Below are 25,515 nucleotides of genomic sequence, written 5' to 3'. Positions count from 1 at the left end.
TGTGCTTGCTCAGTCTGCTGTCCAAGCACTAAGGGGTGATGAGCAACTTCAAGGCCGCTGCTGCTCTCCCTCCATATGGTGCCTTAAACCAGACTTCGACTGGACACTTCTTCAAACAGAGGACACTTTCAAATAGGGGACTGTCCTTTGCCAGCTCTCCAAAATATAGGATTGTCCTCTGCAAAATAGGACAACAGGACACTCTATAATGTGGGAGATCAATGATGGGCTATCCCACCATCACATTCTTTGCATAAGGGCCGTGGTAGGGAGTTCCCTAATGGATTAGGCCCACTAGCTTGGGGAGGGGGTGGGGTGAGCCCTTTCGCCTGTGCCATTCCCCCAGTGGAAATCCCCCTTCCTCAAAGTAGATATTAGATAGAATTGTAGAATCATAGAGTTGGGTGTGGCCTGGTAGGCCACCTTCTCCAACCTCCTGCTTGATGCAGGAAATCCAGAGCTGGAGCATCACCAACCAAGGGTCGTCCTGCCTCTGCTTGAAAACATCCAGTGAGGGAGAGCCCACCAGCCCCCTAGGCAACTAGTTCCATTTCGAGCTGCTCTTACCATTACACAGTTTCTCCTAATTTTCTACGGAAATCTGCCATCCTGTAACTTAAGCACATTGGATCTTCCCTCTGGATGCCCATCTGTTCTTCTCCTGGATGGCTAACAGGGGCCATGGCAGGGGGAGTGAGGGCCAAGCCCTCCCCTTTCCCAGCCTCTCAACCCATATTGAGCCCCACAGCTGTTTTTAGGCGTTACAGGGAGTAAAAGTGCCAGGTGGCATTGCTCAGCAAGCCTGGAGAGGCATGAGTGGTGGGCTCCACTGAAATGCTGTAACTTTGGCAGCTGCTTGCAGCTGCTGTGTACTGATGCTGCACCCGCTGCCATGTCGCATCCAGTTTGGACTTCAGAGTACAGGGAAAAGGTTGTGGGAGAGCATGGATGTCCTGCCCTCCGTTCTGGTGAAGGACTGCAGAGCAGGGGTAGAGCCGACGCTTTGCACGTAGAAGGTCCCAGTTTAGATCCCTGGCATCTCCAGGTAAGGCTGGAGAAACAAACGAACTGGCGAGCCTCTGACAGTCAGTGTCGACACTCCTGGGCTAGATGGACCAATGGTCAGACTATGCATAAAGCAGCTTCCTGTGTTCCCTGCGGCACCTTCTCAATCCCCAAGGCTGATTGTGGATAGCCCTTGTGTTCCCATATTCTGGGCCCGCCATTCTGAGCAGTATTTATATAGAGCTGATTAATACATGCAGATAAATCATTTATGGATTGCAGCATCCAGTGATGAGTTGCACAGATGAATGATCCATGACAGACGAGTCACCATGAACAAACCTTTCATAGCGCCAACATGCACCATTTCAACCGGAGTCCACTGATGATAGCCAGCCTCCTCCATAGTTGTGTCCTCCAGATATGTTGGAGGAAATGGAAGTTTTAGTTCAACACATCTAGAGGGCAGAAGGACAATCCAGTTTTCCACTGTATCCTGCCTCCCCTTATAATCCTGCCCTAGGAGATTGGAGTGGGTGATCTCCAAGGTCCTTTGAACTCTATGATTCTAGTCCCTTATCAATGGTAGCCCTGCTGAAGGCCAAGCATAGCATGGCAAAGTTATGCCTAGAAAAACCCAGGAAACTTTAAATAATGGTCATGGAGAATGGGCTAATCAGGATTAGGCCTGGTGGTGAAATTCATTCAGTCTGAATTTTTACATGGACTTGCCTAATACACACCTCCTGAAACTGTACATGGACCAAAGGTAAAAGGTGTCCCCAACCAGTCGTGTCCGACTCTAGGGTGCGGTGCTCATCCCCGTTTCTAAGCCGAAGAGCCAGCGCTGTCCGAAGACGCTTCCGTGGTCATGTGGCCGGCATGACTGAACACCGAGGTGCACGGAGGTGTTACCTTTCCCACCAAGGCGGTACCTATTTATCTACTTGCAATTTCTTGCTTTCGAACTGCTAGGTTGGCAGGAGCTGGGACTGAAGACGGGAGCTCACTCCGTCATGCGGCACTCGGGTCTCGAACTGCTGTCCTGCCGACCTTCCGGTCTGCAGTTCAGCATCTTAACCACTAAGCCACCGCAGCCCTTTACATGGACCAAACCTACATGCAAACACTGGGGCGCCCAAATCCACACTTTTCAGAATTTTGCAGTGCAGTTTGCCACTCAAAAATGTGCACAAAAATGGGCATATTAGTGGAAAGTACACAGAAAACCACATTCAATTTGGGAAAAATCACTTGCCAAAAGTGCACAGTCCAGGAAAAGTACATTTAGAAATGTCTATACACTGAGAAAAGTGAAGAAAAATGTGTATGCATTTTTGTGCAGACTTTTTTTTTGGGGGGGGGTGCAAATTTGCAAACTGATACGGAAACAGGCTGAAGCCAAGCGACAACCAGGAAAATGAGAAACTGAGCAAAAGAAAATGGACACATTTGTCCAATCCTAAGAGGGATTAGGACTCTGGTACAAGGGTTTTTAAAAACCCTTTCACCCCACATTGTGTTTCTATTGAAAATCCTCCCTCAAAGCTGTTATTTGGCATGGGATGGAAGCTACCATTGGCACATGGCAGAGGGAACCTGAGCAGGATCATGGCACAGGAGGAAAGGCTTAGCTCTCCTCCCCAGATGCTGCAATCCCAACCCTGATTGACCCCCCCACACACACACACAACTGCTATTAACACCCACAAACATGCATCACAAAACTACATGGTTAATGTAGCCTGTAGATTGGCCTTGAGTGTAAAGACCTTTTCTCATGGGAGGGCTATTTACACATATGGGTGCCTAGATCTGGATTGGGCTCTATACAAAATACAAAGGAAGAAAGAAAGAAAAACAGCACAAACTTAATAGATGCTCATGTTATATTTTTATAAAATTATTTACAGGGTGTTTTTTTGGTCATGGGCAAATCAATTGGCACAAACATCACGGTCACACAATAACTTTTTTGTATTGTTTTGTTTTAATAGCGAATATATATATATATATATATATATATATATATATAATTCCCCAGCAAGAGGGGCAACCAAAGAAAAAATAATCTATAAAATAAGCTGATGGTAACACAATGCCCAAAATAGCTTATTATGTTAAGTAAGTGCAAGGGAGAAAAAGCCTCAATATAAAGCTTGATTGCAATGAAGTTTCTGTTTGCCAGTTTAAATATAAGACTTGCAATAAAATATTTTTTCTTGTCTCTTTCTATTCTGCCCCCAACCCCCAGAATGACCTATTTAAAATCTATATACACAAACCCAATAGTAACACTTAACAGTAGCATTATGATGCATTCAGGGAATATGATTTCTCAATTAAAAAGTACACACAGCAGATGTGGTTGATTGATGTAGACGTGGTGTCTTCTTTTGAGGGTTGACAACATTATGTTGAGTGCTAGCCTCAGTCAGGTGACCAGTCACCTGTTACAATATAATATCCCAACAGCCCTCTTCCCAGAATCCCACAGTCTTGGTCAGCAGCAGCATTCATTGGATCCATATGGTGTTCCCTCTTTCCGGCCTACGCGGCTCTACTGTCAGTTCCCCAAATGTCGAGAAGAACTGCTCCATTTCTTTCTGCAGCATGTCATTTCTTTTTTCAGCATCTTCTTTGGCCCGCTCAGCATTGCGCATTTTTATTTCTACCATTGTAAACTTCTTCTTCTCTTGTTCCAGTTCATCATGCAGACTCATCATTTCTGTCTCCAGGGAAAGATTCCTCTGCTCAAGACTGGAGAAGAGGTATAAATAAAACACAAAGGGTACTTGGGTACAACTCAACACACTGTCAATGAAGACTGCTTCCCAGAACCTGCATCTGTTGTTGCCCAGAAATATATTGTGATAGAATCATCAACCCAAGGGCCTTTGTGGCACATAGAATGTCAGTGTCATGCAGGGGGTTCTGGGATTTTTAGTCATAACCCAAGCCCCAGTAGGGAAAAAGTGCTCTGTCACACTTAAGAGTGCCTGCCATCTCTGCTGCTGACTCCCCCAGCCTCAAGGTGTATTTCTGGACATGGGAAGGAAGAAGTAGTGGCAAAGATGGTGGTGGGTAGTTTGCAAACACCCTCGAGCCTTTCCAAGTGTTAGAATGGGAAACTTGCAAAGGCCTGATCCCTTTTGGGGTGAGAAGTGGGATGCTTGTGCATCCCTACATGTGATATAGCTCTGTGCACACACCTCTTATTCATATGGCCAGTCTGGGCTTAGTAACTAGCCAATGTCTACTGTGCTAAATATGAACCACAGCCTTTTGTTGAAGAGGACCGCTTACTTACAAACAAGCTCTTATTTTATTTGTTTTTAAGGCTGTCAGTTAATTGAGTTTCTTGTTACCTAAATGGAAGCATGGCCATTGTACATTAGGTAATTACTACCATGCTTAGACTGTCATGAAAACGCCAGCGCAAGCAGGCGTCCCTCTAGGGGTCAGTAATGACCCAGTGCTTGCACAGGAGGAACCTTTCCTTTCCTTTGGACTAACAACTGACCTGAAATCAACTAGTGCAGCATTACAGAGGTTTGGTGGTAAACTTTATGTCTTCCACTCTCTGTTTAATTCCCAATGATCAATAGCAAGGTGTTGGTTTTGGGCTCTAATCCAACCAGCCCGCTGCTGGATTACACCAAGGGACAATCTAAACTACCTGTTTCTAGTGGTGGCCAGCCAGACGTCCTGGAGAGCTCATGAGCAACGCATAGGGATGATGGCCATCTGCTGTTGTATGTCCCCACTCTCAAAGCTATTCCATCTTTGAACATGGAGATTCCATTTGTAGTTATGGATAATAACTACTAACTAGAATAAAATTAATGATCCCATCTAATCTACATTTAATGGCCAGTTATGATAGTGGCTATGGGATCATCTTGTGGCAATGAATCTCATGTAAAGAAGGACTTCCTTGTGTCCTTAACTGAATCTGTTGCCATTCTTTTTCACTGTAGGACCCTTCTTTACCCATGCAATTGGTCTCTGATTCATCACTAGACAAATCCAAATTCAAGTAGATTTCTACAGCAATCGATAATTGGTGGCTATAGTTGTTATATATTCCACAACTGAATAGGCTGATGCTGTATTCATAAATATGAACCACAGCCTTTTGTTGAAGAGGACCGCTTACTTACAAACAAGCTCTTATTTTATTTGTTTTTAAGGCTGTCAGTTAATTGAGTTTCTTGTTACCTAAATGGAAGCATGGCCATTGTACATTAGGTAATTACTACCATGCTTAGACTGTCATGAAAACGCCAGCGCAAGCAGGCGTCCCTCTAGGGGTCAGTAATGACCCAGTGCTTGCACAGGAGGAACCTTTCCTTTCCTTTGGACTAACAACTGACCTGAAATCAACTAGTGCAGCATTATAAAATCAGACAATTCAGGGCTAGTGGAAAAAAAATATTTTGAAAATCTCTTGTGATGGCGGTGGGGAGCGGAAATTGTTTGAAGTAACCCAGCACAGTGGTAAATCCTCAAATAAGAGCATACATTTTCTACAATTACATCTTGCTGCAGAAAGCTCTAAAGATGGCTAGTCTCTTCTAAATCCCCTCCCAGGGCTTAAGAAACAAACAAACCCAAACCTGTTTAGCAAGGCTCCTGGATGGCCTTTTCACAGCTTTATTTTCTTGTAAATCTTCCTCACTACATCTTCCTCAGGATCTGCTAAGGAGGCTGGCCACTTGGACATCATCAAAAAAGGACCATCATCAGCCCACCCAAAAGGGAATACCAATTTGCATAAAATGTGCACATGTTAATTTATATGCATAGAAGCAAATTTAGGAAGAGTGACTCTCATTTAAATAGCCATTCAATACACCTCACCACAGAAGGGAAGATTGTGACCTTTGTGCCTCCTCAGTCTGATGTCCAGGTGCTGCTAACTGTTGATGGGCAGCATCAGAGCAACATCTTCTGCTTCTTTATCTTTCAACCAGACTTGGACTGGACAGCCTTTCAAACAAAGGATGCCTTCAAATAGAGGACTGTTCCTCTGTAAAGTAGGGCACACGGCCACCCCTTACCTGGCTGATAAGGAGAAGGAACAGACTGCACGCACGCACGCACGCACGCATGCCTACCTATTGGTCTCATGTCCAAGATAATGTGTGAAGCAGGCACTCAACATACAGAACTACGATATGTGCGGTCTCTCCCACACCCACTCTTTTTTTGAATGGGAAGAGTAATGGGAATTAGGCCTTTGCATGTAGAGGCCTCCACAGGGAACAATGGCCTCACATGGTACCTAGGTGCCTGCTGGGAGCAGGGGACAGGCCTCCAGGCCTCCATTACGTAACTAGGAGCATCAACTGGAGAAATGGCCCAGAGATGCTTCACCACAGGAGTCAAGTTGAAGAAGAGTCACCCACCCCACAATCTGCCTGGAACTTGGAAAAGCTTGACCAACAGGATAGCTATGATGGTCGAGTGAACTCACCCACCAAATTAGCCTTCCTGGGAGGACAGGCTAGCTGAATGAGCAAACTCATGCCAAAGTGTCCAGAGCTCAGGAGCTGGAGCACCCAAACCTCAGGCAAGTGGAGTGGCCATCTGTCCTACTTCATAGAGGATAGGCCTCCATTTCAAGACATCCTTATTTGAAAGACTGCCCAGTCCAAGTGCACTTTAAAGAGAAAGAATCATAAGAAGGGATTGCGGAGCAGGGGCCTTGAAGGTGCCCATCAACCAGACAGCAGACTGAGCGGGCATACCAGTCACCTGGTCACAGGCTTCCCCACAACGTCGAGATGTGTAGCATTTCTGTTCACATCCTAGTAATTATTTCTAAATGTGCACCTATATTTACAGCTATTAAATTAGTATAGGCTGATGTGATGCACATCTGTGTCTTTTGCCCTCTTTTTTTTGTGACGCAGTTCCTCTTTTTCAGTGATGCAGAAGTAGCCACCCTACAGGCCAGTTAGGGGAGCCCATACCAGAGGAGAACTTCTCTCCGGACTGGTCTCTCCCCATTTCCAGAGGTGAACCCAGAGCATGAGTTCAGCCAACCTGGAACTGTGAGCACCTGAGCCCCAGGCAGGTGGGGGCAGCTGCTGCTTGGGGGCATTGTTCACGACTTGATGGCGATATGCTAGCCCGGGGGGCCATCAGTCTCCCCACTCATCTGGTGCACTTGGGTTCTTTCTTTCTTGCCACCTTCTGGCAGGTGAGGGAACTACCTTCTCAGGATGGCTGATCTTGCCTCCTGCTGGACAGCACTGAACATGCCAATGGAAGTCCACATGACCAAGTGCTAAATGTCATGAAACTGACTGCTATACATATATGTGTGTGTGTGTGTGTGTGTGTATGTGTATATATGTATGTATGTGTGTGTGTGTGTGTATATATATATATATATATATATATATATATATATACACACACACACACACACATACATACATACACACACATATATGTATATGGCCGTTATTTTTATTATTTATATGGTGCCTAGACCAGTGGAGGCTGGTGGCTCTGATGTCACTGGGGCAGTGAATCTGCTTTGGGTTTCAGTCAGAACCAGTCAGAACTCTGCAGAATTTGCTCTGCACTTTGGATAAAGTTCTGACTGGTTCTGACTGAGACCCGGAGAGGATTCACTGCCCCACTGACATCGGAGCCACCAGCCTCCACTGGCCTAGACATTTTAGTCCCCCCAGCCCTGCCACCCCAACACACACACGCACACAAGTGAGGCTGTTTCAACCACTGTGACTCCCCCAGCATTTTGTGTTTGACAGTAAAAATTATGAATTGTTTTTCTCCAGCCTTGGTCTAACATTGAACCAGCCGAGGGCTCTGACGTGCTGAAGCCATTTCTTAAGCTCATTTGCAATTTTCTATAATGTGAATCAAAGCCTCCTGAGCTCATTAAAACCCATGCTATGAATCTGAAACAGCAGCCCTTGCGCAGGGAGTTTTGCTTCTGTGGCCGCTGAGAAATACATTTTCTTTCTTGAGTGTCTCCAGCTCTGTCCCTTGGCATCCAGCGAAATAAATTTTGTGATAGTCGTTTGCATTTACAGCTGGCTTTTTAGATCACTTGGTGGCAGGATGGAAGATGTGAGTGATATATAATCCCCTAAGAGATAAATTAAGCCAAGTGCTAAGATGTCTTCTGACCTTTTTTTCTGCCTCATTGTTAATGCAACACTTCATGTCAGGGCATATATAATGTGAATGATTTTTCCTTGGGATTTGAATGAAAGGCCCCAGTCTAATGATCTTAGTTCACCTGACTAGCAAATAACATATGGGGCTTTTTTTCTATCCAAGAGGGGGTGTGAGCAGCAGCCCAATCTATAAACTTTTTGAATTGGATTATTTGGGTTTAAGCAGATGGGTTATGCATTCCTCCATGTTATTGCGCTGGCACGTATGTGCTTTAGGCTGTAGCCTTCTGCTGAATCTACATACCTACCTGGGAGTAAATCCAATTTAGTTCAGTGGGGATTAGACGTAAGGATCCTCACAGAGGGTAAGGCTACCAATGGCTACTAGTCATGATGGCTATACGTTTCCTCAAGAAGCAGCATGTCTCTGAATACCAGCTGCTGGGGGACATGAGTTGGGGGTGCTGTTGTGCTCATGTCCTGTTCATGGACATGATGGACATCTGCTTGGGCACTGTAAAACCGGGTGCTGAGCTAGTGAGCCTTTGGCCTCTTCCAGCAGGGTTCTTCTTTTGTTCTTATGATTTGAGTTGACATGTTTGGGACTGCACTGTAAGGTGGGCTTTTTAATGACTCAGTGGTCTTATGGGCCCCTTCCAACCCTACTGTTCTATGATTCTGTGATTCTATGACTGCTAAACCAGCCTTTGGGGTTAGGGCTATGCGATGGGCCAAACCAAAAGGCTAATAGTGCAGTGCTAGTACCTAGAACCACTGTTGAGTAGAATTTCGGAGTTCCTCCTGAGGATTTTGAGGGATGCCAAGAGCAGGTGGCAGTGCTTCTCCCACTTTTCAAAAGAAGACGAGTTAAATTTTGCAAATGTCACTGGGTTTCACGCATTTCTGTGTGAATCCCCATGGACAGCCATATTCCTCCGTAGGCAGCTTGTGACAGGAGCTCATCAGTTTCTAAACCAATCTTTTGCCTCTTTGCTCTCTCCCATCACACCTTTCTCTTCTGCTCATGATGGTTGCCAGTGCCCCAATCCCAGCCAAACAATTCCCTTATGACAGCCTGCCCTGCCCTCTAGCCTCCAGGCTGTGGGGCTTGGGAAGGCAGCCAGATGGGGAACCTCCATGGTTTGGATTAGGCCTGGGCTAGAGGTTTCCCTAGTGGAAGCTGGTGACTCTGATTTCAGTGGGGCTGAGAATCCACTCCAGGTTTCAGTCACAACCAGCCAGAACTCTAAAGGAGCTATCCAATGTGTTGACCCCTGTTCCCAAAATAGGTTCAGCACTTTGGATAGCTCCTTTAGTGTTCTGGCTGGTTCTGACTGAAACCTGGAGTGCATTCACAACCCCACTGAAATTGGAGCCACCAGCCTCAAATGGGTTTCCCATCCCGGAGTAGCAGGTGATATGAACCACCATTGCCTGGGCGCCTGGAGAGCCTCCACCACAGTAGAAAACACTAGGGAAGATGCAGCTTCTTATGATATATTTGCAAATATAAGCAGAAAATGCAGGAAGACAATGTTGGATCCTGCCCATGGCACAAGGGAAGGGCTGGATCTCAATGGTAGAGCCCCTTGGATGTGAATGCCATACTTCCCAGCTTCAATCTCTGGCATCTCTACATAGGGCTGGGAAAGACTCCTTCCTGCAGAGCCACAGCTGGTCAGTGTAGACCAGGGTGGGGAACGGGTGGCTCTCCAGATGTTGTTGGACCACAACTTCCATCAGCCCTAGCCAGCATAGCCAGTGGTGAGGGGCTGATGGGATTTGCAGTTCACCAACATCTGGAGGACCACACATTTCCCATCATTAGTGTAGGCAATACTCAGCCAGATGGACAAATGGTCTGACTTGGTATTAGGTAGCTTCCTGCATAACCATCCATCAGCCTGAATGGCTGAAAAATCAGGAAACTAAGCCCATCAGACACCACCTTCATCTATTTGAGCAAATCTCCCTTCTCCAGGCACAATGGTATAGATGAGGTCCCTGTGCTGCTGTGGTCTCCAGTGGGCCTCACCCATTAGCACCCATTTCCCTGTAAAGCCTTGGAAGCGGCGCTCCTTGTAGGCTGTAGCCTGGCAGCTTACCTTTTTATTCTTGTTTCATACTCCAGCTTTTGTTTTGCCATTTCCTGCTTTAAGCTTGACACAAGGCTGTGCAAAGCACTGTGGTTGCTTGTGTTGTTGATGACAAACGTTTCGCTGTTGTCACTGCTGCTGGTAGCCCGGCTGCTACGCCCACCGACACTTCTCCGGTCACCTTTGCTCTCGTAATCTCCTTGGTTGGAGAGGTCTTCATGTTGGGGCTCATCTAGCACGGGGTCTTCGAAATTGGGCCCATAAAAGTCTTGCTCAGGGCAGGTGGTGGTAGAGGACCGGCAGGAGTTGGAATGTTCAGGGAGGGATATTTCACAAGACGATGTGGACCACGTTGCACTATCGACGCTCTGCTTATCTTCAGCGTTCACCAAGGAGAACTGCTGGTGGACATTGTCGTAAGTAGAGAGTCTGTTATGCTGGCCCGAGTCACTCATGGGCTCCTTTGGCTTGTTGTCCCTAAACGTCACGTAACCATTGGGCATCCAGCTCTGATTGCGGCTGTTCAGAGAGTTGCTGTGGGTGTCAGTGCTTGAGATGCCCATTCGCACACCTCCATTCTGCACGCTGTGTGTGCCCATTTTAGTGACTGGCCCTTTCAGGGAAGATGTTCTTCTAGTCTGCAAGGTACCATTGGGTAAAGCTGGTGATGTCTTCTCTTGACCTTCCACCGAACTGCTGAAGGACCCATTGGTGACTATGCCACTGCCTTTATTAAATGCTGGATTTTTTTTCACCATGAGGGGTGGACTTCTGGTGATGTCCAGTTTGTGAATGCTGTTTCTTGGGCTATTTGATTTGCTCCCAGGTTGGGCGGTAGGAGACCCATTGTCCACAACGGTTCTTTGAGGAGATTCAGGTTTATCCCAAGAGCAGTGTCTCACTGGTGATGACTCCTTGGTGTTGTTGTTCTCTTTGTTCTGGAGCTGACCCATGATCACTTTCTTCTGGATCTCATTGTTGTTATTACAAACTTCCTGCCCACTTTGGAGATCTGCATCCTTAGGAAACAGCAGCTCATGTTCGCTTATCATCATAGACATCAACTGCTGGACGACAACTGTGCCTAGAAGATAATATAAATATACTGCAATTAAACCCCAGTTAAATGTGCAGTAATAATTGTTGAAAAGGAAGAGTTATAGTTTGCATTAATGTGGATCTACTGGGAGACTCAGTATTTTTACTGGATTCATCTTATGTGAAAAACCTAAACAAAGGAGACCATCCAGTTTCTTTGGTAATATATCACTCATCATCATTTGTTCCTTCCTCTTAATTATTATGAGTAAAGCACCATCAATGTATACATCATTTTACAGTGTAATGTAAGCAAAGAAGGGTGAAAAGGGGGTACAGGTACCTGTCCCAAGGAGCGAACAGTCTGATTTTTCACAATGGGGAGAATCAACAGAGGGAGTGGAGAGAAGTACTTTCACTCATCCCCCCAAAATGAATCTGTCCCTTCAGGCCTTCCATTCAAACTACAACCCTCATGACCCCCAACAGAAAAGAATGCTGGCCACTCTGTCCCTGGCCCCAAGGTGAGTTCTTTGCTCCTTGGAAGATGGATATGGGGTAGCAAGCAGTGCATAGTGAAGCAGAAGCCAGGCAACTGCAGCCTGCTCACAGCAGACTGTGTCCACCTTGATTTGCCTTCAGTTCTCATGACGCTCCTACAGAGAAGGGGAAGAAGGAAGAAAAGGAGGGAAGGATAACGAGGGATTAATGTGATCAGTACTTAAGCTTAAATACTATATGTTGAGGGTTCCAAAAGGGGAGACAAGGCAAAATCTAGATCAGCCTTCCTCAACCTGGTGCCCTCCAGTTGTTTTGGATGCCAATTGCCATCAGTTCCAGCCAGCATCGCCAATGGTCAGGAATGCTGAGAGTTGTAGTTCAAAACATCTGGAGGGCATCTGATTGGGGGACACTGATCTAGATGGTGTCTGCATACTTCAGTCAACTATTACCTGCTTACTTGCTGGAATGGTGTGCTCTGCAGACTGCTTGATGCAGTATACATTGTTAGTTCCAACACGCTACTTGTGGACTGGATTATAAGGGCTAATATGTAGGAGGCTGATGTGTGTGGGGGTATTATGCTTAAGAGAAGAAAGCTGGGCTTCAGTGCCTTCTGCCCACTTCCTAGTGTCTGATTCCATGATTCACTGGAGATACCAAGTAACACCTAGGATCTGGAGACAAGACTGAGATGATACCATGTAGAAAGTTCAAGCAGAGGTAAGATTTGAGCCACAGACTTCCTGAATCATTGCTCACATGCTTAGCCACTACACACTACATCAGCTCTCATGAACGGTAATGTCTGTGGAGAAGACAAGCAAAGAGGGAAGGGAGGCGAGAAGAATTAGGCCACGAGACACAACTGACTCTAGGTGTGTGTAGAGAAAAATTAACTGTGTAAATCGAGACATATAAAGAGAGGAAATGAATTGTGTAAAAAGAAAAGAGGAACTAAGAAATCAGTAAACGTGTGAAAGAAAAAAAGAGAGAGTGTGCAATGACAAGGGGAGATGGAGCACATATACCAAATTTGCATTTGTGCCCAGGGGAAAAGTGAGGTGTGTACACAATGGTAAGTTGAATAGACAAGAAATTTGCAGAGCAGAGCTATTGTATCTACTTTGTTCTTGCTTTGTATGCCCCTTAGTTTACTATGCCTCATGTTAAATTTAGCTACTCAGGAAATGTTTTTGAAGGGTAGGATATCTCTAAAATAAATAAAAATTTAAAATAAAATTTAAAAAATACATTCATTTAATATATAGCATGGTAGATTGCCGGGTGATGCTCAAAATTCTACAAGCTAGGCTTCAGCAGTATGCGAACCGAGAACTACCGGAAGTACAAGCTGGGTTTCGAAGAGGCAGAGGAACTAGAGATCAAATCGCCAACTTTCGCTGGATCATGGAGAAAGCAAGAGAATTCCAGAAAAATGTCTATTTCTGCTTCATTGACTACGCTAAAGCCTTTGATTGTGTGGATCACAACAAACTGTGGCAAATTCTTAAAGAGATGGCAGTACCCAGACCACCTTACCTGTCTCCTGAGAAACCTGTACGAGGGTCAAGAAGCAACAGTAAGAAGCAGACATGGAACAACCAATTGGTTCAAAATTGGGAAAGGAGTACGACAAGGCTGCATATTGTCACCCTGCATATTTAACTTATATGCAGAGTACATCATGAGAAACGCCGGGTTGGATGAATCACAGGTCGGAATTAAGATTGCCGGGAGAATTATCAACAACCTCTGATATGCAGACGATACCACCCTAATGGCAGAAAGCGAAGAGGATCTCAAGAGCCTCTTGTTGAGGGTGAAAGAGGAGAGTGCAAAAGCTGGTTTGAAACTCAACATTAAAAAAACTAAGATCATGGCATGTGGCCCCATCACTTCCTGGCATATAGAAGGGGAAGAAATGGAAGCTGTGACAGATTTTATTTTCTTGGGCTCCAAGATCATGGCAGACGGTGACTGTAGCCATGAAATTAAAAGACGCTTGCTCCTTGGGAGGAAAGCTATAGCAATCCTAGACAGCATAGTAAGAAGCAGAGACATCACCTTGCCAACAAAAGTCCGTCTAATCAAAGCTATGGTTTTCCCAGTAGTAATGTATGGCTGTGAGAGCTGGACTATAAGGAAGGCTGAGCGCTGAAGAATTGATGCTTTCGAACTGTGGTGCTGGAGAAGACTCTTTCGAGTCCCCTGGACTGCAAGGAGGTCCAATCAGTCCATCCTAAAGGAAATCAACCCTGACTGCTCATTGGAAGGACAGATACTGAAGCTGAAATATTTTGGCCACCTAATGTGAAGAGAAAACTCTCTGGAAAAGACCCTGATGCTGGGAAAGATTGAAGGCAAAAGGAGAAGGGGACGGCAGAGGATGAGATGGCTAGATAGCATCACCGATGCAATGAATATGAACTTGCGCACGCTCCGGGGGAGAGCGAAGGACAGGAAGGCCTGGCGTGCTATGGTCTATGGGGTCACGAAGAGTCGGACACGACTGAACGACTGAACAACAACAACAACAAAGATTGCCAGGAGAATATTTATTTATTGCATTTATACCCCGCCTTTTTCCCTCTTGCAAGGAACCCAAGGCGGCTTACATTATCCTCCTCCTCCTCCATCTTATCCTCACAACAACAACCCTGTGAGGTGGGTTGGGCTGAGAGTCTGTGACTGGCCCAAAGTCACCCAGTGAGCTTCCATGGCCGAGTGGGGACTAGAACCCGGATCTCCCAGCTCCTAGTCCAACACTCTTGCCACTATACCACACTGGCACACTGAATAATCAACAACCTCAGATATGCAGATGATACCACCCTAATGGCAGAAAGCAAAGAGGATCTAAACAGCCTCTTGCTGACGGTGAAAGTGGAGAGATCAAAAGCTGGCTTGAAACTGAACATTAAAAAAATTAAGATCATGGCATGTGGCCCCATCACTTCCTGCCATATAGAAGGGGAAGAAATGGAAGCTGTGACAGATGTTATTTTCTTGGGCTCCAAGATCACCGCAGACGGTGACTGTAGCCATGAAATTAAAAGACGCTTGCTCCTTGGGAGGAAAGCTATGGCAAACCTAGAGAGCATAGTAAGAAGCAGAGACATCACCTTGCCAACAAAGGTCCGTCTAATCAAAGCTATGGTTTTCCCAGTAGTAATGTATGGCTGTGAGAGCTGGACTATAAGGAAGGCTGAGCACCGAAGAATTGATGCTTTCGAACTGTGGTGCTGGAGAAGACTCTTACGAGTCCCCGGGAGTGCAAGGAGGTCCAATCAGTCCATCCTAAAGGAAATCAACCCTGAGTGCTCATTGGAAGGACAGATACTGAAGCTGAAGCTCAAATATTTTGGCCACCTAATGCGAAGAGAAAACTCTCTGGAAAAGACCCTGATGCTGGGAAAGACTGAAGGCGAAAGGAGAAGGGGACGGCAGAGGATGAGATGGCTAGATAGCATCACCGATGCAATGAATATGAATTTGAGCACACTCCAGGAAAGAGTGGAGGACAGGAAGGCCTGGTGTGCTATGGTCCATGGGGTCACGAAGAGTCGGATACGACTTAATGACTGAACAACAACAAGATCGAAAGGCACATCCTCAAAAATAGCATTTATCTTGACTATTCTCACAGTTTTAATTCAACACAGCGGAATGAAGAGGTAGGCTACTAACAGATATTCCTCATGGGCGTTGTGCTTCAGGCTGAGTGGCCATTAAATCTGGAAGCCCTGGGTTCACACACCATCTGTCCGTTGTCCTTATTTTGTGGCCATGGGCAAATGAGTTGTTTCTCAGCATCCTTGGCATTTGCCTTTCCGTAAAATGGGGTGATCTCAACAATCATGGCACTTGGCTGTTGTCGCTCCTCTGTTTGGTGTCACAGAACATAATTGGTGGCTTCAGGCATGACACCTCCTCTGTTTGTCCCAATGGTGTCCTCTTTAGACATTTATATTGCATGCGGATTTTCTAATTCATGCAATGGGACTGTTCTCTTCCAAATACAAGAATGTTTTTTTGTGTTTGGCTCCTCAGGAGGCAGTGAAGAACCTTCCCAGGGGCTTATCGAAGAGGAGGGCCAGGCTCAGAGACCATTTTCCTCACTTCCTGTGGGAACCCAGGTGCTGTCGGATTGGGAGGGAGCTTCGGGATTGACAGATGCCGGAACTCACCGCCCAGTTAAGCGGGCAGAGTTGAGAGGAGGAGGTGGGAGGTGTCACACCAGATTGGCTGTCTGTCAGAAGTTGGGTTGGGAGGATCCTCCCTGAAGGCAGGAGCTCAGAAAAAGCCAGCCGAGCACGGCAGGAAACCCATCTGGAGTTGAAAAGGCTACTAAGTGGCTTTCAGTAGCTCTCCTACCAAAACATTTACCTTGCAAATTAGGTCTAGAGAACAGCTCTAAGCTTCTGTAGTCACTGCAGAGGTGAGCAGGTGCTATTAGCTGAATAAAGAGTTTGTGGATTGCACAGCGAGTTTCTGCTGCCTCATTACTCAGCGGGAGGGCTTAGCATCTGTGACACTGCCTTTTATACCTGAGGGCAGCTGTGGCTTTCAATAACCCTGTGTCAACTTTTAGCCACACTGCCATGGCTTGAAGTTACTCATGTGCTGACGTCCATACATCACAGGCACCTAATTGCAACCTCATCAGCAGTTGCCACGAACCAATCACACAACTGCTTGGTGGCACGCCAAATATAGGGATGTATGAGAGTTTTGTTTCCATTTTTTTTAAGACCAGAACTTGCCCTGTTTGCACCCTGAATGCGAATGTGCGTGCATTTTGCAGGTGAAGCTCCTGCATTTTGCAGGTGAAGCTCCTGCATTCTGCAGGCGAAGCTCATGCATTCCCGAACTTGTGATGCTTGTTCACAAAATGCATACTTGAGAAAAAATGTGCACTTTCCTATGTTGAAACCCTTCAAACATTTGATCAAATTCCAACCAAGTACAGTTTTTCTCTGACTAACACACACACACACACACACACACACACACACAGACTAATGTAGTCATACACACTCCTTTTATATACTGTATAACTTATATTTACAGCCTTTCATTAGATAGTGAGCTCCTACTTAGGTTGTTTTACTGTAGCAGTTCCATAACTTAATGGTAGTCTAAGAATTACCATTTGTGAATGTCTTTGTTCCTTTCATGATCTAGTTATATTATTATGCATGATTTTCTTCTTGTTCCCCTTTTTTAACTTTATCTCAAAATAAAATAAAATTTCATGGAACAATGTGCACTTTGAAAAAAAGTGCATTTTCATGCTTTAGTCAATGAGGGAAAAGCATGCATTTGGGTACACACTTCAAACAGATGGACACCTTTCCTGTTCAAGCCAGCATGAAAGAAAAACTTGCAACTGCAAATGGGAACAAGGCGGACCCAGGTGGAGCTCAAAGAACCTCAACCATCTTGAGCCTTGCTGATTCTCCAGTTCTCCCAGTCAAATATTGAGTGGAGTCCCTCGACCTTCAGTCTCCCTGCTTGGCCCTGTGCTTTGATGTGAATTCCACAATATTAATAGGGTTGGGCTGTCATGTCAGAACATGACAAATACCTAAAGAACATGGTTGGCGGCTTCAGGAACACAGGGAGAACAGAACACTGACAGTGAAAAGAAATAAAAGAGTGGGAAGATGAATGATCTAATTACAGTTTATGAGGCTCACTCCAATATGACTCGAGGCTCAAATGGCATGTAGTTGGTTGGACTCAGAAGTCTGCATCAAGGAGAGATTGAGGGTGCCTCTGCCCCATTTCTCCAATATTTAGTTTTGCCAACTGGAAGAGCATAATGTATCAGGGCTGTTCAATTAATTTAATATAAATATTATTAAGCACTCCAAAATGAGATGCAGCCACCTAAGTGCATCAGTCCTTCATGCAGAATAAGCTGCTGCTTATGTTATAAATCACAGCGAATTCCCTTAAGTCAGGAGGGGGCTCAATTCGGAATGCGCTGTAATGAATGGCCATGCTCCTTTCTGTAGACGTCCGTGGTGCAAAAGCAGCATGACTTCCTTTTTAATATATGGAGCACATCTTTGGAACTTGGCGTCCAGCAGGACATGCTATCTTTCCCCCCCTCGACCCTTCAAGAAATGAAGTTAGGGGGGTTATAATCACAGTGCTGTCTTAGGCATTTTCCAACAGTGTGCTGGACACTTTTGAGCAATCATTTCCCATTTTCCCTGTATCATGCTTACAGAGGTTAGATGTGAATATCAAGGTTCTTTTCTTCAAATGCAACAGCCTGTAAGCATTTTAAACCAATCAATCAATCTGCATCATGGAGTGAAGCTGACACCATGACACTACACAGCCTCAGATTTGGCTATATGCTGATGTCACTGAGGGCAAATGTTGCCATTTAGAGTGATGCAAATGTTTCCTGAGTGATGGAAATGGGGGAAGCAAGCATCTCATCCCCTTTCAAAAAGCAGTCACCAAAAAAATAGCTCAGAGTACACCAAACACCTGCCAAAGCTGAAGGCTAATACAGATGCAAATTAAACAGTGAAGGCTGGTGGCTCTGAGTTCAGTAGGGCTGTGAATCCATTCTGGGTTATGGTCAGAACCAGCCAGAGCTCTAACAGAGCTATCCAAACTGCTGAACCCTATCCCCCAAATGGGTTCAGCACCTTGGATAGTTCCTTTAGTGTTCTGGCTGGTTCTGACTGAAATCCAGAATGGATTTACAGCCCCACTGAAATCAGAGCCACCATCCTCCACTGAGATTAACAGTGCAACCCTATATACACCTACTCAGTGGTAAGCCCTATTGATTTCAGTGGGGTTTATTCTCATGCAACTGTGTACAGCAGCTTTCCCCAACATGGTGCCCTCCAGATGTTGTTGGATAACATTTCCCATCAGCCTGAGCCAGCATATAATGGTCAGGGATAGTGGAAGTTGTAGTCCGTTCCTCAGGAGGATGTTTTTTGGGGGGGTCAAATGGGTATCAGAGGATGATAGAGCGAGTCTTGAAAGCTTGCAGGATGCTAATCGCACCCCTTCCTTCTACATGAGTTACACTAACAGTGATGTGACTTCTCACATTTAATGACTTATGGGGAAATGCATGCAATAATACTGCAGCTGAAATAGAAGCATCTGCAATCATGAGAACGCATTTTTTTGCATACTATTCTTCCTTCCCTCTCTAATTAGCAAAATAAATCATTTGTTGATGAGAGGGATACACATCCACAGAAGAAGGAGAACAAGCTAAAAATCTAGCCCTTCTGAATGAAGCAGAATGCCAGCCAGTGCATCTATCCACATACTTAGTGTGTCTTTAAATCTCAGCAGCTGGACACTAATATCTTGTGAAGAACCTAAGAACTGCCATTGCTGGATCAGGCCAAGGTCCTTCTAATCCATGAGTGGGCAGATGTCCAGTATGCAAGATCTACTTTGTTTATTACTGGAACCCGAGGATCCTCCAACTGGAGCCTGGTCCAAAACACACACACGTAGCATTAAATGATTCCCACCCCAGGAATTTGTTTTGAGTACCAGAAATGAACGGAAGTCACAGTCCTTCCACACAAAAATCCACCTCTTGTTACTCCAAGCTGTCTTCATTTTAGCAGTATAATTTAGGGTGGCAGTGGGGGGAAGTAATCATTTGGTTGTTGCTATTGTTAAAGCCAGAAATCTTTCCTGAGCCACCACAAATTATCCATTAGATCCAGATTCTGTCCTCCCTGATCTAGTCCAACAATGTGTCTTGAAACAGAAACAGACAAATGTGTCTGTGCTCTCGATCAAAGAGGGCCTTTAGGCTTAGTGTCACATTGAGGTATCTCACCAGCAACGGCTTTTTATGCTGAACTGGGGACCACTTTTAAACGTCTCTAAAAATATCAAGAGTGGCTTGTCCAGTGCAAGGCTCATCTTCCAGTTCCAGAAAGAACCTGTCGGGAGTGTATGATACATATTTCAATCTCTGCAATAGCAAATGTAACAGGGCCATTCAATTAGTGGAAGAAAAGTCGTGCCTTTTTCCCTGAACAAGTACTGAGAGTCAGTCTGGACATTATACTCAACATGGGGATCAGCATCACCATGGCAAGTTTACCCTCTACCATTCATACTGTTTAGTAGAAATCATAACAGATCCTTTGCCCATGGAGCACTGGGTTTCCTTGCCCATGATCTATGTTGTGGCCCCTGAGGTGTTTTGGCCCTCAAATCCCATCAAGCCTAATCAGCATAACTGGTGGTGAGGGATGATGGGAGTTGTAGGCCAAAAGAGGGCCACAAGTTGCCCACCCCTGATCTAGATCAATGGTGCAAGGCTGGCTCCAGGTCTGAGAAGGGCCCACAGCAAGGTGCCATCCAGTGGGCCCCCTTTGACATCATGGTGAGGCCCCCTCTGCAGGTATGTTGGTGGTGGTGCAGCAGGCGGCCATCTTGACATCTCCACAATGCTCTGATGTGGCATCACTCCATGGCATTGTGGGAATATCAAAATGGTAGCTCCCTAACTTCCTTCTGGTGTCTGGTAAATGTTAGCCTTCGGACATGGGTAGGCAAGTGGTAAACCTGTCACAGAGATACCAGTTCTCCTGGTGAGTGTATAACATTTAGACTGGCTCTCAGTAGTTGTAGGGGTAATGTGGTCAGTGTAACATTTGGACCAGCTCAAAAAGTATCACCCTGAGATGGATGGATGCCTTTCCTTCTGTGGAGTTGACATGGGTGGGCATCTGGAGGCAAGTGAACACTGTGATAGTCATCTGATCTCCAAAGTCCACATACCTACCCCAAGCCACTAGGCTCATGCAGCAAAGTGCAACTAGAGAGTCACATGTGTACAATGTTGCCAGACTCAGAGCTGGCCTGTCATGACCCCCAGTCCTTGGGCCTTCCAGTGTGCAGCACAAGCTACTTCCTTGGATAGGACAGTCAGGGCCCTCCTGGCTAGGAAACACAGCCCTGCCATCATCCTCTGGCTTACAGGATAAGTCCCTGGTAAAATCTCCATCTCTCTCCAGTCTTGCAGAAGGCTCAAGCTACAATATCCGATGAAGGCTCTTTATCAGTCCACTTAGCCCCTCCAGGAGGGGTGGAGCTGACCACACTTCAGGTCTTGTCAACCTACATAAGGCTTCAGTTGGCTTTAGCTCCCTGCTGGGACAACAATCCTCCCAGGAGAGAGTTCCAGCCAGCGGGACCCACTCGGTGCTATCTCTGACATTCCTTGTTGTGCCTTGACCTGTCTAGTTTGGACTTTATTTGCTTAACATGATCCTGCCTACCGTAACCTGACTCTGCTTACTGAATGTGACTTTAACTGCCTTGATCTGACAGCCATCAGATGCTATTAACTTCTGTTGTGAGCTTCAAGGAACCATAGAACTATAATTCTTAGACCAGCTAATACAACCTTTGCAGTATGATTAGCTTTTTAAACTCACCTTCCATGATGGTCAGAGGGTCTTCCACTTTGGGACGCAGGATGTTGGGACCAAACACAGTAGCAAGGTTTTGAACACTCATTTTGTTTACTCCGGAATAGGACTGGACTTCATCCAGGAATCTGTACAGACATCCCACAGGCAGAGCGGGAGGAGGGGGAGAGGAAATCCAGGATCAGGGCTTCAGTCAAATCTGTCTGACAGAGCCAGACTAGATAAGATGGCATTCATGCAATTAGCAACTGCATGAATGGCCTTTAAAGAGTAAGTGGCAGGCATGGGGGCCTTGATCCAGCTCATCACCCTGGAGGGGGGGGTGTTACGTTTTACTCCCTGCTGCAATCCAAATTTGGATTGTCCCCTCCCTGTGCCTGTTATTTTCATTGGAAGAAAAGCTTCTATTCACATGGATGGATGCTTTTCTTCCAGTGCTACTTTATCAGTCCACTTAGCCCCTCCAGGAGGGGTGGAGCTGACCACACTTCAGGTCTTGTCAACCTACATAAGGCTTCAGTTGGCTTTAGCTCCCTGCTGGGACAACAATCCTCCCAGGAGAGAGTTCCAGCCAGCGGGACCCACTCGGTGCTATCTGTGTGTGTGTGTGTGTGTGTGTGTGTGTGTGTGTGTGTATGAGAGAGAGAGAGAGACAGAGAGAGACAGAGAGAGAGACAGAGAGAGACAGAGAGAGAGACAGAGAGAGAGAGAGAGAGAGAGAGAGACCTGGATCAGGACTGTAGCAGGGGAAATGGGGTAAAGCCTCATACCCTCCAAGGCCCTGATCTGCAATGGCTGCCCCATGCTGCTATTTTCTTTTAAAAAGCCATTCGTGCCATTCTAAATTATGCCAGTGGCATCTCATCAAGTTTGGCCTACAGACTGTTTCTATTATTCTGCATTGGATTTCCCTGAATGTGAAAAAGAAACTGGGTAAGGGAAAGCCAGATGCAAATCAAAGGTCAAAACCCCAGAAGAGTGCTAATTTGGAAAGGCAAACCTATTTGGCTAGAGTCCATGAAGACACATCCCAGCTCATGGCTGCTCTTCTTTGCCCAGTCACATGCAAATAATCTTTTATTCACTTAGGGCGCAATCCTATGCATGTTTAGACAGAAGAAACTCCTACAACTCCCAGCATAGCTGGCTGGGGAATGCTGGGAGTTGTAGGACTGTCTTCTGTCTGAACTAGGGATGGGCAAAACCACCCCCTGCCTGGGTTCTCCAGGCACCCGCTGAAGTGTAGCTCCTACTGCCCCCCCGAACTGCGCTCGAGGCCCCAGGAGCTCGGTGACTACCCACACCAACCCCGGGCCTGTTTGGCGAGTGCCCGCCATTTTGCTGCTTTTTTTCTTACGAAGAAAGGGTGCTTAAAAAATGTGGACATAAAATATGCACAGTTTATTTTAGCTCCCATATTTTTGAAAAAAAGTGGCAAAATGGCTGGCGCTAGTCGGAAGGGGCCGGGGTGAGTGTGGGGAGCATCTAGGAGGGTGCCTACGACTGGGTGCTGCCTCCTCCTGCTGCTGCCCGGGCGGCTGTGAAGGACAGCCGACCAGGCAGCCAAGTTCGAGCTGTTCTCGGCTGCTCACCCAGCTCCAGGGCACTCATCGTCCGAGCCCATCAGTGCCCTGGAATTCGGTGAGTGGAGGCTGGGGGTGTGTGTGTGTGTGAGGGATTTCGCTGGCCTCCTGGACTAAGTCGGGTGCTCGTGACATCTCTAGTCTAAACCTGCATAGGATTCTGCCCTTACTACATTTGTATATATTGGGTTGGATCCAGACCTAGTTTTCCTTAGGGCAGACCCATTGATATCAATGGGAATTAACTTAGCAATTTCAATGGATCTACTGTAAGGATGGCTAAGTATGGACCCAATCAAATATGTCTCACTGACACCAACGGAGCACAGACTAGGACCGTTGGACTGTTTTCATTTTAATTTTTCATGGCAAAACCTCTCACCATAAGGACAGAAATCCCTACAAGTCTCCTGTGGTTACTCTTCTTGATAACCCCACCACTGACACCAACACCTATGCTGTGACAAAGGTAGGGATGGGAGAGAAATCCTCCACGGACCCCAGTGAGGCCATATTCAAGAGAATCCAGCCCCCCGGAATCCGTGGAGGATTGGAAGACTTACCTCCGCCTCTAGGAGGAATCCTCACTGGCTAGATCCTCCCCACTGGCCGGCTCCAGAGTGCCAGCGATATGGCCGCCATTGCCGTATTGCTGGCTGGGCAGATTGACTGCGGACGCAAATGGCGTCCACTATGGCGTTTGCAGCTGTAAAGGTCTTAGTTTAAGGTAAATGCAGCCATTTATGGCTGCATTTACCTTAAACTAAGACCTTTACAGCCGCAAATGGTGTAGTGGACGCCATTTGCATCCACAGTCAATCCACCCAGCCAGTGATACGGCAATCAATGGCTGCCGTATTGCTGGCGCTCTGGAGCTGGCCGGCAGCTCTGCGGAATTGCCGAGGAGCAGAGCCAGCCGGCTAGGATTCTGGGGGGGAGGGATGGATAACCCCCCCCTGCAGACACCCCCCCCCCCGGACCTGGAGGTAAGCCTTCCATCCATCCCTAGACAAAGGGAATGGCCATGGTAATGGGGCCAATACAGATGTCACCTCAGGATGTTTGTCGCTGGGAAATCTGGTCCTTTGTTTTGGCTCGACAGAGTTCAGCTGCAATTCATAATTCACGCAAGTTTCGTTGCAACCTGTGTGACTTGCCCAAACGGTTCAGAAATTAGCACAAATTGCTCAGAAATTAGCGCAATTTGCAGACCCTTCAAAATGTGCGAAATTCCTGGAAAAACCATGAACTGGCCTGACTTGCTGCAGATTGAGTTGGGTGCTGCAGCAGGAACTGAAATGAAGTCCGGGGGGGGGGGGGGGAGCCTAGGAAAACACATTGAACTCTAACCCCCAAACAGTTTTCTCCAACATCCCTAATGTCACCTTTGTGGCATGGGGGCAACTGCGGTATATTCCAATCCATGCTGTTCCAAAACCATGGGTGTGCAGGATTGATAGAGTTACTTCTTAGCCTTCCCCAATCTGGCACCTTCCAGATATGTTGGACTACAACTCCATCATCCAACACATTCGGAGGGGAAGACTATATCAGTCTTGCCATGTCTCCAGTGCTGCCACCAGAATGGGTTGAAAGTAGGTTGGGAAGTAACTATACTTTCCTGCTGGGACAGCCAACATGAAGATGAACTGAGTCTAAAGCAGGGGTGGGCAGAAGGTAGTTTTACAGATGTTTTGGACTTAACTTCCAGAAACTCCTGCTAGGAAGGCCAATTGTTAGGAATGCTGGGAGTTAAAAGTCCCAAACATTTGGAGGTCTACTTTCTTCTCACTTCTGCTCTAAAGTATGAAAGGATTCAGAATAACTTCTGGCCTTAATTTAACTAGTCCATTGTGACTCCTCATAAAACTGCTGAGAGGAATCTGCTATCCTAATGATATCTTCGGGATTACTGAAACCATCACTGCTTTGTGATTCTTGCAAGGGTATAAGTTACCTGCAAATATATTTCAACAGGTTGAAGTTGACAAGTGGCAAGCTCTTCACTTGTTTCACTAATTCATTCAGCCCCTGTGCAAAGAGTGTAAAATAATAATAATAATAATAATAATAATAATGTGTTAAATATATAAAAAATGTCTAAACATTTCAGCATGAATAGAAACATCAGAAAACTGACCAACACATAAATCTCTCCACTAATCGCCCTTTATAAATTCTCCATGCAGACTGTGATGGGTGATTGCTTATACATGATGGGACAGATTACAGCTGCCATCCTTTCAGGATGGTAAGGAAAGTGACCATTGGCTCACCATGTTTAGTCCCAGACCATTGTCCTGTGTCTTTGGCAATTTTCACTAGATGGGCTTTTTAGCTCATCTAGCGAGGGCACTTCAGAGGGGGAGGGAAGGAGGCTGGAGGAGGCCCAGGATGACATGTATCCTGGCCAGTCCAGTCTCCTCCCCTCCCCGCTCACAAGAACACCCCCTTTTCTCCTCCTCTGAGGTCGTTTTTCCAACCTCAGAGGGCAGCTAGTACGTTTCTGTCCATGCCAGCTGTGAGGGGGCAGGATCTCCGACCCCCCCCCCTCCAAGGTTGCAGCACTTTCCGAGCAATCCTATGGTCCCTGGGATGCTCTTCCAGAGACCATAGGATTGCTCTCTAAGTCCCTAAGAAAAGCAGCAGTATGCAAACTGGTGCTTAGGGGAGGACAAGG

At 46.3% G+C, this 25,515-nt stretch overlaps 1 protein-coding gene across 3 annotated transcripts in view; it reads right to left on the bottom strand.

The window, feature by feature from the left end:
• Nucleotides 1–2,878: 2,878 nt before the first annotated feature.
• Nucleotides 2,879–25,515, bottom strand: part of ARHGAP24 (Rho GTPase activating protein 24) — a 498,319-nt gene continuing 475,682 nt past the window's right edge. For all 3 annotated transcript variants that reach the window (XM_084855552.1, XM_084855553.1, XM_084855554.1), the window contains 4 exons: nt 24,793–24,866; nt 21,259–21,380; nt 10,271–11,345; nt 2,879–3,765 (listed from right to left, as the gene is read on the bottom strand). In XM_084855552.1, coding sequence (XP_084711678.1) covers nt 3,522–3,765; nt 10,271–11,345; nt 21,259–21,380; nt 24,793–24,866 — 1,515 coding nt within the window. In that variant the 3' untranslated portion in view covers nt 2,879–3,521. The remainder of the gene's footprint in view (nt 3,766–10,270; nt 11,346–21,258; nt 21,381–24,792; nt 24,867–25,515) is intronic.

Source organism: Heloderma suspectum, chromosome 5, assembly GCF_057233095.1.
Source record: "Heloderma suspectum isolate Gila_16-S chromosome 5, 16-S_ref, whole genome shotgun sequence".
Lineage (NCBI taxonomy): Eukaryota > Metazoa > Chordata > Lepidosauria > Squamata > Helodermatidae > Heloderma > Heloderma suspectum.
The sequence above is the reverse complement of the archived record's forward strand: the minus strand, read 5'-3'. Positions and strand labels throughout refer to the sequence as shown.